Genomic DNA, 14,791 nt, shown 5'->3' on the forward strand with positions numbered 1-14,791 from the left:
CAAATTGCTGACTTGGCCAGAATTTAGCAAATTTAATCTTTCTTTATTCCATGGTCATATAACAATAACACCTTCAAGCAATTACAGAAAGGCAGCAGCACTGGAGACAAACGGTGAGTAAAGCACAAGCATCAGGAAAAGAGCAGCAGAAACAGACAGGAGATCTCAAGGCAATCTGGCACAGCAAAAGAAGCGCAAAGGTTTTATTCCAGTTCTGGGCCCCTCAATTCAAGAAAGAGGTTGAGGTGCTGGAACATGTCCAGAGAAGGGCAACAAAGCTGGTGAGGGGCCTGGAGCACAAATCCTATGAGGAGAGGTTGAGGGAGCTGGGCCTGTTTAGCCTGGAGAAGAGGAGGCTCAGGGGTGATCTTATTACTGTCTACAACTACCTGAAGGGACATTGTAGCCAGGTGGGGGGTGGCCTCTTCTCCCAGGTAACCAGCAATAGAACAAGGGGACACAGTCTCAAGTTGTGCCAGGGTAGGGATAGGCTGGATATTAGGAAGAAGTTCTTCACAGAGAGAGTGATTTCCCATTGGAATGGGCTGCCCAGGGAGGTGGTGGAGGCACCGTCCCTGGGGGTCTTCAAGAAAAGCCTGGATGAGGCACTTAGTGCCATGATCTAGTTGACTGGCTAGGGCTGGGTGCTAGGTTGGACTGGATGATCTTGGAGGTCTCTTCCAACCTGGTTGATTCTGTGATTCTATGATTCTCTGTTTCCAGTGTAGTGACACAATAGTGGACATGTTTTCCAGAGAAGTGTATCTGTGTTTTGTTTACAAACCCCTACAAAACCCAAACAGTAACCCAAAGTGAATCTACTGTTGCTTCCAGCACCCAGACACAGCTTAACAGACTGCACCACAGGGAGGATAGCCTCCTGTCTCTTGTGAAAGCCTGAGGAAGAAAAATGAACAAACGCATAGAACAACATTATCTGCATTCTGATTGAAAAGTTATGTTCAGCCATGAGTGTGACATTCACAGATCTTCACAGTAAAAGTTGGCCCATATATTTTAACACCATGGAGGAAGTCTTGTGTGGAAGTTACACTTGCACAGTCAAAGGAGTTGCACAGGAAAAAGGAGGTTTTATATTCTTTTCACTATTAAAAAATTGATTTTATGGATTCTACTTTAAAGAGATTGGGTCCTTTCTAGTTACAAAAGCAACTAGAGATAATACAGTTTAACAAGAGTAGACCAGTCAGTTCTAGTCAAGCTAGCAAAAACCTGAACACAAGAAGAGGAAATGCTGGATTCCAGCAATTACCACTTCTGATTTATCATTTTTAATTAAATGTAACAAAACAGTAGCTTGGAAATTAAAGGAATAACAAAGACAGGAGCTCTCTGCATCTACCTCCTCTACAAAAGAAAAAAAAAAAGCACTGCTCCACTTTTTCATTGGATTAAAACAAATGTAAGACTTTGTATTGAGTATACACTGGAACAATATAGTATTATGAGAAATGCTGCAAGCTTTCTAGAAGCATACAAAACCACACTGAACTCCTGTGGCACTTAGCTATCAGCTAATAAATGAAGAAACAGAATATAATTATTTTAAATATTAATTTGGCATGCAAATATGTTCGGGCATATTGTAGATAATGAGCAACACAACATTTTACCTGCCTTCACATGTTGAATTCTAGTTTATTTTCAACTTAAAGCACTCTTCTGGGTATTTTCAATTTGCTGACAGATCAGTCTTCTCAACATTACAGTCAAGTGCATAAATGTGAGCATGCATACAGGCTTCTAGAGGACTAATCCTTCAGGAAATCTGTGCCCAGTCCTGCTCTCACTGAAGTGAAAGGGCTGTGGACAGGTGCATGCTAGAACACACACTGATCAACCTAGCAGTCTACTTCAGGGGACCCATCAGTCTCCCACCACTGCCAGTATTCAAAGAAAGAAGCAGGAACTCTTTTAGTGGAGAACTACAGAACATCTTATTCATTTCCTAACTCACAGTATCACAGTATCATCAGGGTTGGAAGAGACCTCACAGATCATAGAGTCCAACTCTTTACCACAGAGCTCAAGGCTAGACCATGGCACCAAGTGCCACGTCCAATCTTGCCTTGAACAGCCCCAGGGACGGCGACTCCACCACCTCCCCGGGCAGCCCATTCCAGTGTCCAATGACTCTCTCAGTGAAGAACTTTCTCCTCACCTCAAGCCTAAATCTCCCCTGGCGCAGCCTGAGGCTGTGTCCTCTCGTTCTGGCGCTGGCCACCTGAGAGAAGAGAGCAACCTCCTCCTGGCCACAACCACCCTTCAGGTAGCTGTAGACAGCAATAAGGTCACCCCTGAGCCTCCTCTTCTCCAGGCTAACCAATCCCAGCTCCCTCAGCCTCTCCTCGTAGGGCTGTGCTCAAGGCCTCTCACCAGCCTCGTTGCCCTTCTCTGGACACGCTCAAGCATCTAGCCATGCTAACCAAAATATTTGTCTACTAATCTTCATATTATGTTAATATGTCAACATATGTTCAGTAACTTGAATTTGGATCTCAAAACCACTCTGAACCAATATTTACGAGTTGTGACTGGGCTTTCAAAAACTGCCACATATATATACATATATACACACACAGGCAGCTCAAAATGATGTTCACGTGGATCTGACCACCAAGAACTTTGCAGCTTTTCTAAAAGTTTTAAGTGAAAAAAAAAAAAAAAAAAAAAATAAACAGACACGCCAGTGGCTTCACATTCCTTTAATTCTCATTAAATGGCTATATGTGTTTAGGAATGGTGTTAAGGATCACTAGCTGTATTTCCCCTTTTCCCCTTCCATGACCACACCTTGAGTACTGTGTCCAGTTCTGGGCCCCTCAATTAAAGAAGGATGTTGAGGTGCTGGAATATGTCCAGAGAAGGGCAACAAAGCTGGTGAGGGGCCTGGAGCACAAACCCTATGAGGAGAGGTTGAGGGAGCTGGGCCTGTTTAGCCTGGAGAAGAGGAGGCTCAGGGGTGATCTTATTACTGTCTACAACTACCTGAAGGGACATTGTAGCCAGATGGAGGGTGGCCTCTTCTCCCAGACAAGTAGCAACAGAACAAGGGGACACAGTCTCAAGTTGTGCCGGGGTAGGTATAGGCTGGATATTAGGAAGAAGTTCTTCACAGAGAGAGTGATTTGCCATTGGAATGGGCTGCCCAGGGAGGTGGTGGAGGCACCGTCCCTGGGGGTCTTCAAGAAAAGCCTGGATGAGGCACTCAGTGCCATGGTCTAGTTGACTGGATAGGGCTGGGTGCTAGGTTGGACTGGATGATCTTGGAGGTCTCTTCCAACCTGGTTGATTCTATGATTCTATGATTCTATGATATTCTCATGTGTGTTTTTTGTTTGTTTGTTGTTGTGGACTGAGGGGTTGTGTTGCTGTTGATTATTGGGTTGGGGGCAGGGGAGAGGGAAGGTGGTGTTTGGTTTTGATTCTTTGGGTTTGGTTTTGTTGCCATTTACCTGTCCTCTCTCTAAATGGGGGGCCTGGATGTTCTGCTAATCTTCTCACGAAACAGTGTTCTAGGAGTACAAAAAAACCTGTGTTGTATCTCTGACATTAAGAGACAAAGGACTCAGGAAACTGAGGATCATAACATAGTGCTCAGTCGTTTGTCACTGATGAAATGAAACAGCCCTGAGCCATAAAATTACAGCTTCAGCAAAAGGTTCAAAAGCAAGCACCTTTGAGCCTTATCACCAAAGACTGTGTGACAACTGCCTGTTCCAGACATCCAATGGCATCAGTTGCTGTTTTTATCTGTAAGTATATTCTATTATTGTTTTTTTCTGTTCAAGAGCTTGCCCCTCATGAAAACAATTGCCACAAAAATGTCATATGGAGTTCACTGCAACACAAAAATTACTCAATGGTAAAAACTCCTTTTTTTTTCAGAAGAGTGGATAGTTCCTCCCACCTTTTTAAAAAACTTAACTGAAAAATTAAGGACTTTAAACATCCACATTCATTAATAATTGACACATTAATCAGAAACACAAAGCCACACAACATGCATAAAAAAGAAAGGTTAAGATGCAAAGTGTATTTCACAGACACGAGTACCAGTCATTAAAGATGCACACATACATCATAACTCATTTATTATTTCAAGCTATACAGGCAATGTAGCACCAAAATGAAGACATTTCCTCTAAAGAACAGTACACAAGTATTTGGTTTTGACTTTTGGAAATAAGTTCATGTGTTGTTTGGCTTTTGTTGATCTCATTTCTATAAAAGCCACTATCCCAAGTGTGCTTTATGACATTATTTGGGTAGTGACACAGGCTATTAGTTACCTCTGAGGAGGCAGCCCTCACCTCCAAAGTCGAAAAAGAAGAAGACTAGCACATGCTAACATTAAGATTTCAGCCAGTGAGATATTAAACACACATGCTGTATTGATAATGAGGTATTCTTACATCAGGCAGCAGCAGAAGTAGAGGTAAAATCCCTGAAGCTGGTTTTGAAAACCAAATTCACTGATTCTGAATTCCCTTTTAATATAAAAGATTATAAAAAGATATAAATACTTTTTACATACTAGAAAAGGAGAATGAAGGCACTTATACACAGCAAATTTTCTGCATTAAAATGAAAACAAATAAATATTTCACTTATGCAAGTTTGGGCTGCTTCTGCTCCTGCAGAAGTCAGTGGGATGCCTGACAGTAACAATACTGGAAGGGGACTGGGATCTCAGTTCTTGAAAAAAAATTAAATAGATTTCTTCCACTAGTGCAAAGAAAGGATGAGGGAAAAGTGTTTTAAGCACTTCTGATACCTACTTCTGAACTGACTGGGCTAGGGATAAGGCAAGTATTCATGAAGGCCAAAGAGCTTGTCCAGGTAAAGCAACTGATCAGAAATCCCCTTCCTTTTACTCACCCTTTCCAGATATCACACTTGTGCCATGCACTTTAGGAGTAAAAGATAGCAGAATTTGTTATGGCAAGCTAGACTGCATGTGAAAAGTCTCACATTTAAGTTTCTGCTTAAGTTTTGATACCGGAATCTGACTAGCAGCTATAAAAATCTAAGGCGCTCCTGTCCAGATACACAAACGTTACCAAATACATTCATCAAAAATATAAATGGTGATTTATCTGGTTCTTGCTGTTTTTATAGAGAAGGAAATTATCTTGATGAGGAGACAGAGTGCACCCTCAGTAAGTATGTAGACAACAGCAAGACTGGTGGGAGTGTTGATCTGCTCAAGAGCAGGGAGGCTCTGCAGAGGACAGAATGGACTGACAGACCAAGGTCAATCAGATGAGCTTCAAAAAGGCTGAGTGCCAGGCCCTGAACACAACAATCCCATGCAACACTACAGGCTTGGGAAAGAGTGGCTGGAAAGATGCCCTGCAGAAAGGGACCTGGAGGTACTGATCAACAAGCAGCTTCAATATGAGCCAGCAGTGTGCCTAGCTGGCCAAGAACAACTGTGTAGTGGCATCCTGATTTGTATTAGAAATAGTATGGCAAGCAGGACCTGGGAGGTGATTGTCCCTTTACACACTGTGTTGGCAAGGCCATACCTTGAGCATTGTGTTCAGTTTTGGGAACTGCAATACAAGAAAGACATCAACCTGCTGAAGAGGGTTCAGAGGTCATTTGTCTTATTTCCCAGTTAGCTAGTGACAGAACAAGAGGGAATGGCTTCAAGCTGCACCAGAGCTGATTTAGGCTGGACATTAGGATAATAATGTAACCTAAAAGGGTTGAGAGGGAGTGGAACAGGCTGCCCAGGGAGGTGGCTGAGTCACCATCCCTGAACACATTTAAAAGCTATGTAGCTGTGGTGCTGGGAATATATCCTAGCAGTGGAACTGGTAGAGTTAATGTTCGGACTTGTTGATCTTTTATGTACTTTCCAGTTTAAATAATTCTATCAAATAAAGGTATATGTAACATGCTTAATGACTCCAGCCTCCAGACAGCATCCAGTCTCTAACAGTCCTCTATATTATACTGTACAACAGAAAGGGGTCAGATGGGCAGAGCCGTGACCTGCTGCCAAACAATCACAAAGCCACTTGTCCTAGGCTACAACATTCCTATGACTAAAGCTTTTACTGATCTTTTATAACAGTTGTTCATAATGAATGTTTTTTAATTAACTGAGGTTTGTGTCTTGGTAGCATTCAAACTAGCTAAATGACTAAAATATGATAGCATATTTAATTTGTCAGCCTGCTTTTATTTCCTGAATCTCCTACATCTGTACCTGCACAGCACCATGTAATACAGAATACCCTTAGAGCTTTCAACCACATATAAAAGAGGCTACAAAGCCTGGTAACAGTTGCATTCTAAGCTTAGGTTTTGAAGGATTAAAATGGCTTTTTCTGTTAATTGAGATATAAACCAACATGAGTAGCTTTGCAAAACTAAGCCACATGTAACTTTTACAACACAGTCCAATAATTTACAGATAACCTATTGATGCATGACAAACTGCATCACTCAGGGAATGAAGACTCTGTGAATAATTTCCTATCTAAAAGGAAAAGAAACATTTCAGTTCAAACTGAATGCCTTGCTTGTCTTCTCACCACCTGACATTATTTGAGCATTAGCAAGCCACCACTAGTTATTTGGCTACTGGCTAAATAGGATACTCTGGTGCCTGTTAAACACAAACCCAAAACTCTCTTTTGCACAGTGGAAGAAAGAGAAAACTGTGGTAATTTACTAATTCAAACTTTCTGTGTAAAGGCCCTTTGCAGTAAATTGGAATAGATTACATAAACGCTAATAAATACTAAAAACTTAAATGAGACAATATTTCTTACAATGTTTCCATGTTAATTGAAGAAAAGCAATTTTTTTATATATATAACAAAAAAATAGAACTGTTGTCCCAGCAATGTTAATGAAGGTTTTTAATTGCTTTCAGTGGAACCAGAACTGGATCCAACCTCCTTTGCTATTTATTCTCCTTAGAGTTGAGCACAGTAATAAATATTGTTGTCAAATTCACAGCTTGGGAAATATAATGTACTCTCTATTGTTGAATTAGTTATGATTACTTCAGTACGTTAATAATCTGCTAATGGCAATTTTAAAGATTAATGGTGATTATTGCAGGCATTTTTACAGATTAATAAGACAGTGACATGTAGACAATAACATGTTACAGTTACATACATAATTATACATAGATAGCTTTAATTAGTCACTGCTTTAAAACCACAAATACAAACTTTTATACACAAATGTACATGTAACATGGATTAAAATGTTTGATGACAGAGTGTAATATACACGTGAGAGTTATATTTAGATATACTATTAGAAAAATGTTATGCACTGAAAAGCTTTTTCTTTACAAATATAATCATGTAGATAATACTACAGTATAAATTACAGCACATACTTTTAAATTGAAACACAGATCAAACCATAACCTCTCAAAATAGGACAACCTATCAGGTATTGCTATTGGCTATGATGATTCCTGGTGATTTCCAAAATACTCCCTCTGATGTTTCACAGAGCACGACACTGTCCCCAGTGAAGTAAATGGCTGTTTCACATTTAATTCAGTGGCTGCAGAAGCAACTGCTTAATAAAACTACAGACTATATTACACATGTATTATTATTCTTCTGTTCTCAAATGAAAATGTAGTTTTTATAAGCCAAGGGGAAATAGAGTGACAGAAAGAACAAGAAAGAGAAGAGTATTAGTAAATGCTATCGTACCGATTTCCATGGTCCCCGATGCCATGAAACATCACCAGGGCAAGAATGCATATTACACTGTGCCATGTGAGGTGGCTTGTCTAGAATTTCACAGTTTTGATCACCCAGCATTTGGCCACTAGGAAGCTGACAAATCACCAGTCTTGTCTTTATTCCATCTCCACAAGTCTGAGTACACTGGAATAGAGAATTTAATATGCAATATTCCTGTTAGAAGCCATCACATACAAAAGGCACAGCAATGATCAGTACATGGCATTTCTTTACTATGCCTGTTTTCATGTTCCCTGGACAGTCAGTTCAAGAATAAAGACTTTCAGTCTAATTTCATATAACGAAAAAATACAAATCTCTCACATTTACCAAACTACATTTTTGTGAAATGATTTTCTACAGAGTCTCAGAGAATCTCACTGTTATATACTATTAGTAATTATACTTTTAAGAAGCAACCATTTGTGAGAGTAAGTGTATCTCTGTATATCTCTCTCTTTGATAGGAGACGATGATTATTCATGCTGAAATTAGTCTTCCCTGCCATAAAAGAGAAAACTCAAGCACTGGGCACATTTTCTCACAGTTCAACTTATTCAAAGTGTTGAATACATGTAGAATGTATTTTCTGGGTTTCAGGTTTCCTGTAATTCTGCAATACTTGAAAAAAAAAAACACCTAATGCTGTTTCCTAACGAGCTAGCTGATCAACATGGAGCATTTTCAAATAGTTTATAGCTTTTCACTCTATTTCAGAGTATTCTAAGTTAGACTAAAGGTGCAGCACATGCATTAACTGGATCCTAAGTCTGTAGCTACAGACAGAAAAAAATCTATGACACTCAGACTGGCCTTGAGAGCTAAATGGCTAGATCCAGCCAAAATGAGGGAAAAGAAAAAGAAAAAAAGGCATTCTAACAATTTCTTCTCTTTTCCCAACTCTAAGCATGAGTGTATCAAGAATAAGAAATTACAAGAGGCTAGATTAGAATATATGTCAACTAACCAGCATTAACTCTTTCTGTAGTGTTTAAGCAAGGATGCATGGTCTGGATATGTACAGAGAAATGATTCTTTCTAAATGTTCAATAATACATAAAGTTTCATCAAAACATTCAAACTCAGGCACACAATTTAGATGCATGATTCTTTCTCTATACTTTTAATTCCTAACTACAACCCAGTAAATGCTGCTACTTGGAGTTATTCTAGTCAGTACCCATGAAATTTGATGCAGTTTCCTTACAGCTTCTTGTGTTCACTTTTACTCTTAGACTCACAATTACACAGAGGCTTTCCTGAATATAATTCATCTTTCTGTTACAGAAAGTAATTTTGTATGTCTCGAGTCAAGATGCTACTGCAACACTTGTATTTGTATATCCACAGTTCACACAACACTTAACTTCTTTTGGATGTATATTTATAATACCCATATTTACACTACAGTTCAGGATGTGATCAAAGAAGAAAGTTTAGGTAAACTGGTTGAAATTCATCTCTTTTAAGTAAGTTTAAAAAATGGCATTCAGTTCCATGCACAATCAAATAGTTATGCTGCTATTTCTAAGCTTACATGGTAAATAATACACTTTGAAAGTTAAATTATCTTACTTCTCCCCAGTTCCCATAGTTCCATCTTGGACAGGGTCCAGAATCACAGTGTCTTGACTCTGGAGGTTTTGTTGCCTCATTGCAATAGCTAGCACTTCTTCCTTCCTCATCTTGACACACTACAACACGACGTTGAAATCCACCTGCACAAGTACTAGAGCACTACCGAAACAAGGAAACACATCTGTCACCATTGCATACTCAGAAAAAAGATATGTCAGTTAAAACAACATCAAGTTACTGTATTTTACTGTCAATTTCCAAACTTGAATTTTGCAAATAAAAATTACTACTGCACAGAATAATTTAAAGCTTAAAAAGACAGAAAACTGACATTTCAAATCTCTTCTTTGTAACAGTGTGTTTTAAAACAAATGTGCTTCTCTTTTAACCAAATCTGTACTGTAAGAACATTGCCAGAAATGTTAATGCACATGTGAGAGAGCAAATTAATGTATTTACAAAAAGATTTCTTACTGCTCCCCAGGGTCCAGTTCTCCACTGATATCCTCCCATGTTGTCTTGGGGATGGTGTATTGGAAAGTAACCAATGTCTGGAAAATGGCTTGGATGGTCATCTGGTTTTGGGACACGGTGATAAACTACTGGACATGGAGGCATGTTACATTGCTGTTCACTGGAAGGTTGGCCTTCAGGATCACAGTAATTCTCGTTGATTTGTTGATGATAGTTGACACAGACAACTTGCCTTGTTATTATTCCACTATCACAGGTAACTGTGCACTGACCAAAAATTAACCCAACATTTATGACAGAACATTGATTATTAATAACCAAAGACATTCATATTTACTTTTGACAATAAGAAATGTGTACTCTGCTTTTTCAAGAGATGCAACTTCAAGCACACTCACACAGAATATGAATTCCCAAATTCTAACCAGACACTTCAGCCAACGATCTAAACAGACACACTAAAAAAATTATAATTATGATTAATACTTACAGGGGACCAATTTCCAACTTGCCACTCTCCACACGGGCTAAAGCAGCTTGAAACTTCAGCTGGTCGTGGTAAATGAGCGCAGAAAGATTCATCTGCTATTCCTCCATAAGCATCTCTACAACTCACATAACGAGCTCGATCACCCTTCCCACAGGATGCAGAACACTGCCAGAGAACAATCCAAGCTCATCACACTTCAGGAGACTAAGATCATGCAAACATCTCAAATACTAAAGCAGCTTAGTATAAGCTTGTCTTTAGGTGTTCTTCATAAGCAGAAACTGAGCAATGTTTGCAAAACAAAACAAAAGTTCTTTGCACACTCTCTATCATATGAAAGCCATTTCGTTCAGAATCCTAGCCCCTAGAATTCTGGCCTTCACCCTTCTTATTTTCCAAGTCTATATTTGAAGTACACAGAATTTCCTTCAAAATTCATCCCATGCACATTTCAGACTGAAAAAAATACTACTGAGGGCTCATGGAAAAATGCTTGAAGGAATGGAGGACTACTCTGCAAGATGCAGCTACTATTACATTACATACTGGGGTCCATGAGCCGTATCTCCATTGGGTCGCCTTCCCCACATGTACTAGAGGGAGAGATGTAGTCCATAATTTTGTCACGTCTGGGCAAGAAGGCAATTCACATTCCTGTGGGGATGGGAAAAAAGCTTTTTAAATATGCATTTTGGAAGAGCCAAACATAATGCAGTTGGCTCCCACAAGGAAAGATGCTACCATTACACTAGGCTAGCAATAATTAACAAGTAAATACTATATGCTAACTTTTTCCTGGCCTTATTCAAAGGCTTTTCATCGATTTTTTTGTTTCAAACCAAGAGGCAACGTGCTGGAGACAAGAGGCAATAGCATCACAGTGCCCTATTTCATTGCCACAAGCGGTGCAGAAGAACTGAGTGAAGGCAGTGGCTTTATACCTTTAGCTACAGAAAACATGAAATTACCTAGTTTCATTCAAGAGCCAAATAGGTAACACAATTCAAAATACAAAACATACTCCAATCCAGTATTTTCACATCAAAGTGGAAATAAATGTACTGGCAATTACTTGGCTTTTTATGCTGAAATCTCTTTCAATATCAGCCAGCAGAGGGTTTGTAACTTGTGACTGGGTTTATTCCAGACCATAGAATTCCCTTTTTCCCCTCCTCTTCTTGAGACAAGGAGTACACCCTGAAGCAGTTATGTGGTTACAAGCCCAGCTGGATATAAATGAGATGTATCAATATGGTGCTCAGAGCAATACTTTTAATTCACAGCACCTCAGACACCAAATGCTTTTAGATAAGTTTGCTGACTGCATTAAAAACACTTCTTCTGAAATACTACAGGTTTAAATTAAGACAAGTGATGAAGCAAGTAGATTGAGACAAGAAGAAAAGGCAAAGAACTGTATTAGTATCATATCAAATTATAATTCATGTCTATACAGTTTTGAATTAGCATAATTCTAACAACTAAACTTTTCTTGAAGGGACTAAGTCATTCTTTTAAGACCTACAAGTAAGCAGAATTTTAGAGAATACCAAGCCAGTTAGGTGCATCTTGTTAAGGATCATGACAAGTAGTCTCCTTTCGGTAATCTACACTTTGGAGCTTTCTCCCTCCCTCTCCTCCCCGAATAATCAAAGGCTGCTTCAATCACAGACTAAATTTTCAAATGTCCAAACTCTAGTACTCTTTCACTTAATTCCCTGGTCCTAATCTGAAGTTCAGGGGAAACAAAAGCAGATTTAGTGGTTTTTTATTCACTTCACAGAATCACAGAATGTTACAGGTTGGAAGGGACCTTCAGAGATGATCCAGTCCAACCCCTGTCAAAAGCATGATTGTTGGGAATCACGTTCGGTGGAGCGCTATGGGAAGATGACTCTTTGTTCACCAATATGGTTAGATGGTCAAATCCACTTTATTTCCGTGATACAGTGACTTATATGCATTCTAGCAAGAGGCGTGCTCAGCTTAAGATTGGTTACAGTCAGAGGGTCCAGAGTTACATGTAAGGTGTGCATAGGTTAACTTATCACAACATTCTAAGGGTCAGCCTCCCAGACCACCCACTCCAGCCCCCTTGGTTATCTAGTCTCTGCCCACTGCAGCTGTGTGTGGGGTGCTCAGTTGTTTACATCTCGATTTCCTAGCCTCGCTGGGAACCAAGGACGTTCTCAGCGCCAGTTACCCATGTTTATGACTTTATGTCCTCGACTGGTGAGAAATTCTTCCACACATGATCACCTAGAGTAGTCTGCAGAGGAATGTATCCAGGTAGGTTTTGAAAGTCTCCTGAGAAGGAGACTCCACAACCTCTCTGGGCAACCTTTTCCAGTGCTCTGTCACCCTCACTGTAAAGAAATGTCTCCTTATGTTGAGGTAAACACTTCTACATTCATGTTTGCATCCATTGTTCCTTGCCTTATTACTGTGCACCGCTTAAAAGGGATTGCCCCCCTCCACTTGACACCCACCCCTCAGATATGCACAGACATTGATCAGATCCCCTTTGTCTTCTCTTCTCCAGACTAACCAGTCCCAGGTTTCTCAGTCTCTCTTCACAGGGGAGATGCTCAAGTCCCCTAATCATCCTTGTGGGTCTCCACTGGACTCTCTCCAGCAGATCCCTGTCTCTCTTGAATTGGGGAGCCCAAAACTAGACACAATACTCCAGGTATGGTCTCAGCAGGGTGAAGTTGAGCAGAACCTTCCTAGATCTCCTTGACATACTTTTCTTGAAGCACCCCAGGGTTCCATTTGCCCTCCTGGACACAAAGGCTAACTTGTTTTCTGTAAGTTCTCACAAGGAGTCAGCAGACAACATTTAGAGACTTTTCACTTCAAAGTACCACCAACTGAAAGGAACTGGTTTTACTTACTTGGCTATCTCGAGGGCGAGTAGCAGCATTACATTCCCTGTCATCATCCAAAATAACTCTGTAAGTCCCAGTAACACATTTGACTGCACGAATCTGGTATCCACGTCCACATGTTACGGAACACTGTTGAAGCCAATAATTTCACACACTTGAAATAGCACTGTTTATGAGCAGATTTAATGTTTAATTACATTTTCTATTTTAAAACTCTTCTCCCAGGCAACCAGCAATAGAACAAGGGGACACAGTCTCATTTGTGCCGGGGTAGGTATAGGCTGGATGTTAGGAGGAAGTTCTTCACAGAGAGAGTGATTTGCCATTGGAATGGGCTGCCCAGGGAGGTGGTGGAGGCACCATCCATTGAGGTCTTCAAGAAAAGCCTGGATGAGGCACTTAGTGCCATGGTCTAGTTGACTGGCTAGGGCTGGGTGCTAGGTTGGACTGGATGATCTTGGAGGTCTCTTCCAACCTGGTTGATTCTATGATTCTATGATTCTAGAATGAACAGACTAGCAGCAGGGCAGGTTTAGATTGATTATTAGGAAAAATTTCTTCACCAAAAGGGTTGTCAAACTTTGGAATAGGCTGTCCAGGGAAGTGGTTGAGTCACTATCCCTGGAGGCATTTCAAAGACATAGATATAGTGCTGAGGCACAAGGTTTTGTGGTGGACTCGGCAGTGCTAGTTTACAGTTGTAGTCAATGACCTTAAAGGTATTTTCTAATGTAATCAGTTCTATGATTCTATGACTACTGGGATGGTGTTAACTTTGTTCACAACAGATTGTATGGTTCTTAAACAGTGTTCATAACACACTAATAACACACTCTGGCTATTCCTGAACAGTGCTTGTGCAGGATCAAAGTTTTCTTTTTTTCCCTCTTCCACCCACTGCAATGAGTAGCTAGAGATGGGCAGGGGACTGGAAGGGAACACAGCCAGGACAGCTGAACTGAACTCATCAAAGTGACAAGCCATGCTGTATGTCATGCTCAGCAATAAAAACTAGTGTAGAGGAAGCGGGGGTGGGAGGGAGTAAGGGGTGGCTTCTAAATGAATCACTGGCTGCAGCTGGTAAATGTCTCCACCTTTACAACAGAGTTTGACAGAAGCCCACTCAAAGAAGGGACCTAAAATTTTAGATGGATGAAAATATTATCACATAAATCCCATTCTATAAATGTTGTGATTCGAGCACAAACACTGGTAAGAACCCAGGTCATTAATAGCTTTTACCAGATGGTGCAGTGGAAAAACTGCAATGGAAAGATCTGCTCCAGTGACAAGGACTGGCAAACTGCATGTACAAACTATTCCAGCAAGGCTAGACACAGTGATTTTTTTGTTCAAATTAATTATGTCACGGTATCAAGTTAATTATTTGGGAATCCAGAACTCTGCAATCCAAAGATGGCTCAAAATTCAGCATTATGTTAGACAACAATATGGTTATCTAACATTAAAAAACATTAGATGAGAAAAGTTCTATACAAAAGCAATGCAGAAGTGAAAAATATACTTAATTGCCACAGTATATGGAAAAATATACTTAATTTCCAGGTATTTTTAGTCTGTATTTTACTAACAGATTACATGTGAAG

At 40.0% G+C, this 14,791-nt stretch overlaps 1 protein-coding gene across 8 annotated transcripts in view; it reads right to left on the reverse strand.

Moving 5' to 3' along the window:
- ADAMTS20 (ADAM metallopeptidase with thrombospondin type 1 motif 20) overlaps positions 1 to 14,791 on the reverse strand; it is a 95,158-nt gene that overhangs the window by 23,213 nt on the left and 57,154 nt on the right. For all 8 annotated transcript variants that reach the window (XM_064142204.1, XM_064142203.1, XM_064142210.1 and 5 more), the window contains exons 23-28: positions 13,191 to 13,313; positions 10,843 to 10,950; positions 10,297 to 10,461; positions 9,807 to 10,073; positions 9,330 to 9,491; positions 7,722 to 7,898 (exon numbers count right to left, since the gene is read on the reverse strand). In XM_064142204.1, the coding sequence (XP_063998274.1) occupies positions 7,722 to 7,898; positions 9,330 to 9,491; positions 9,807 to 10,073; positions 10,297 to 10,461; positions 10,843 to 10,950; positions 13,191 to 13,313 (1,002 nt within the window). The remainder of the gene's footprint in view (positions 1 to 7,721; positions 7,899 to 9,329; positions 9,492 to 9,806; positions 10,074 to 10,296; positions 10,462 to 10,842; positions 10,951 to 13,190; positions 13,314 to 14,791) is intronic.

Source organism: Pogoniulus pusillus, chromosome 4 (genome assembly GCF_015220805.1).
Source record: "Pogoniulus pusillus isolate bPogPus1 chromosome 4, bPogPus1.pri, whole genome shotgun sequence".
In the NCBI taxonomy this organism is placed as follows: Eukaryota; Metazoa; Chordata; class Aves; order Piciformes; family Lybiidae; genus Pogoniulus; species Pogoniulus pusillus.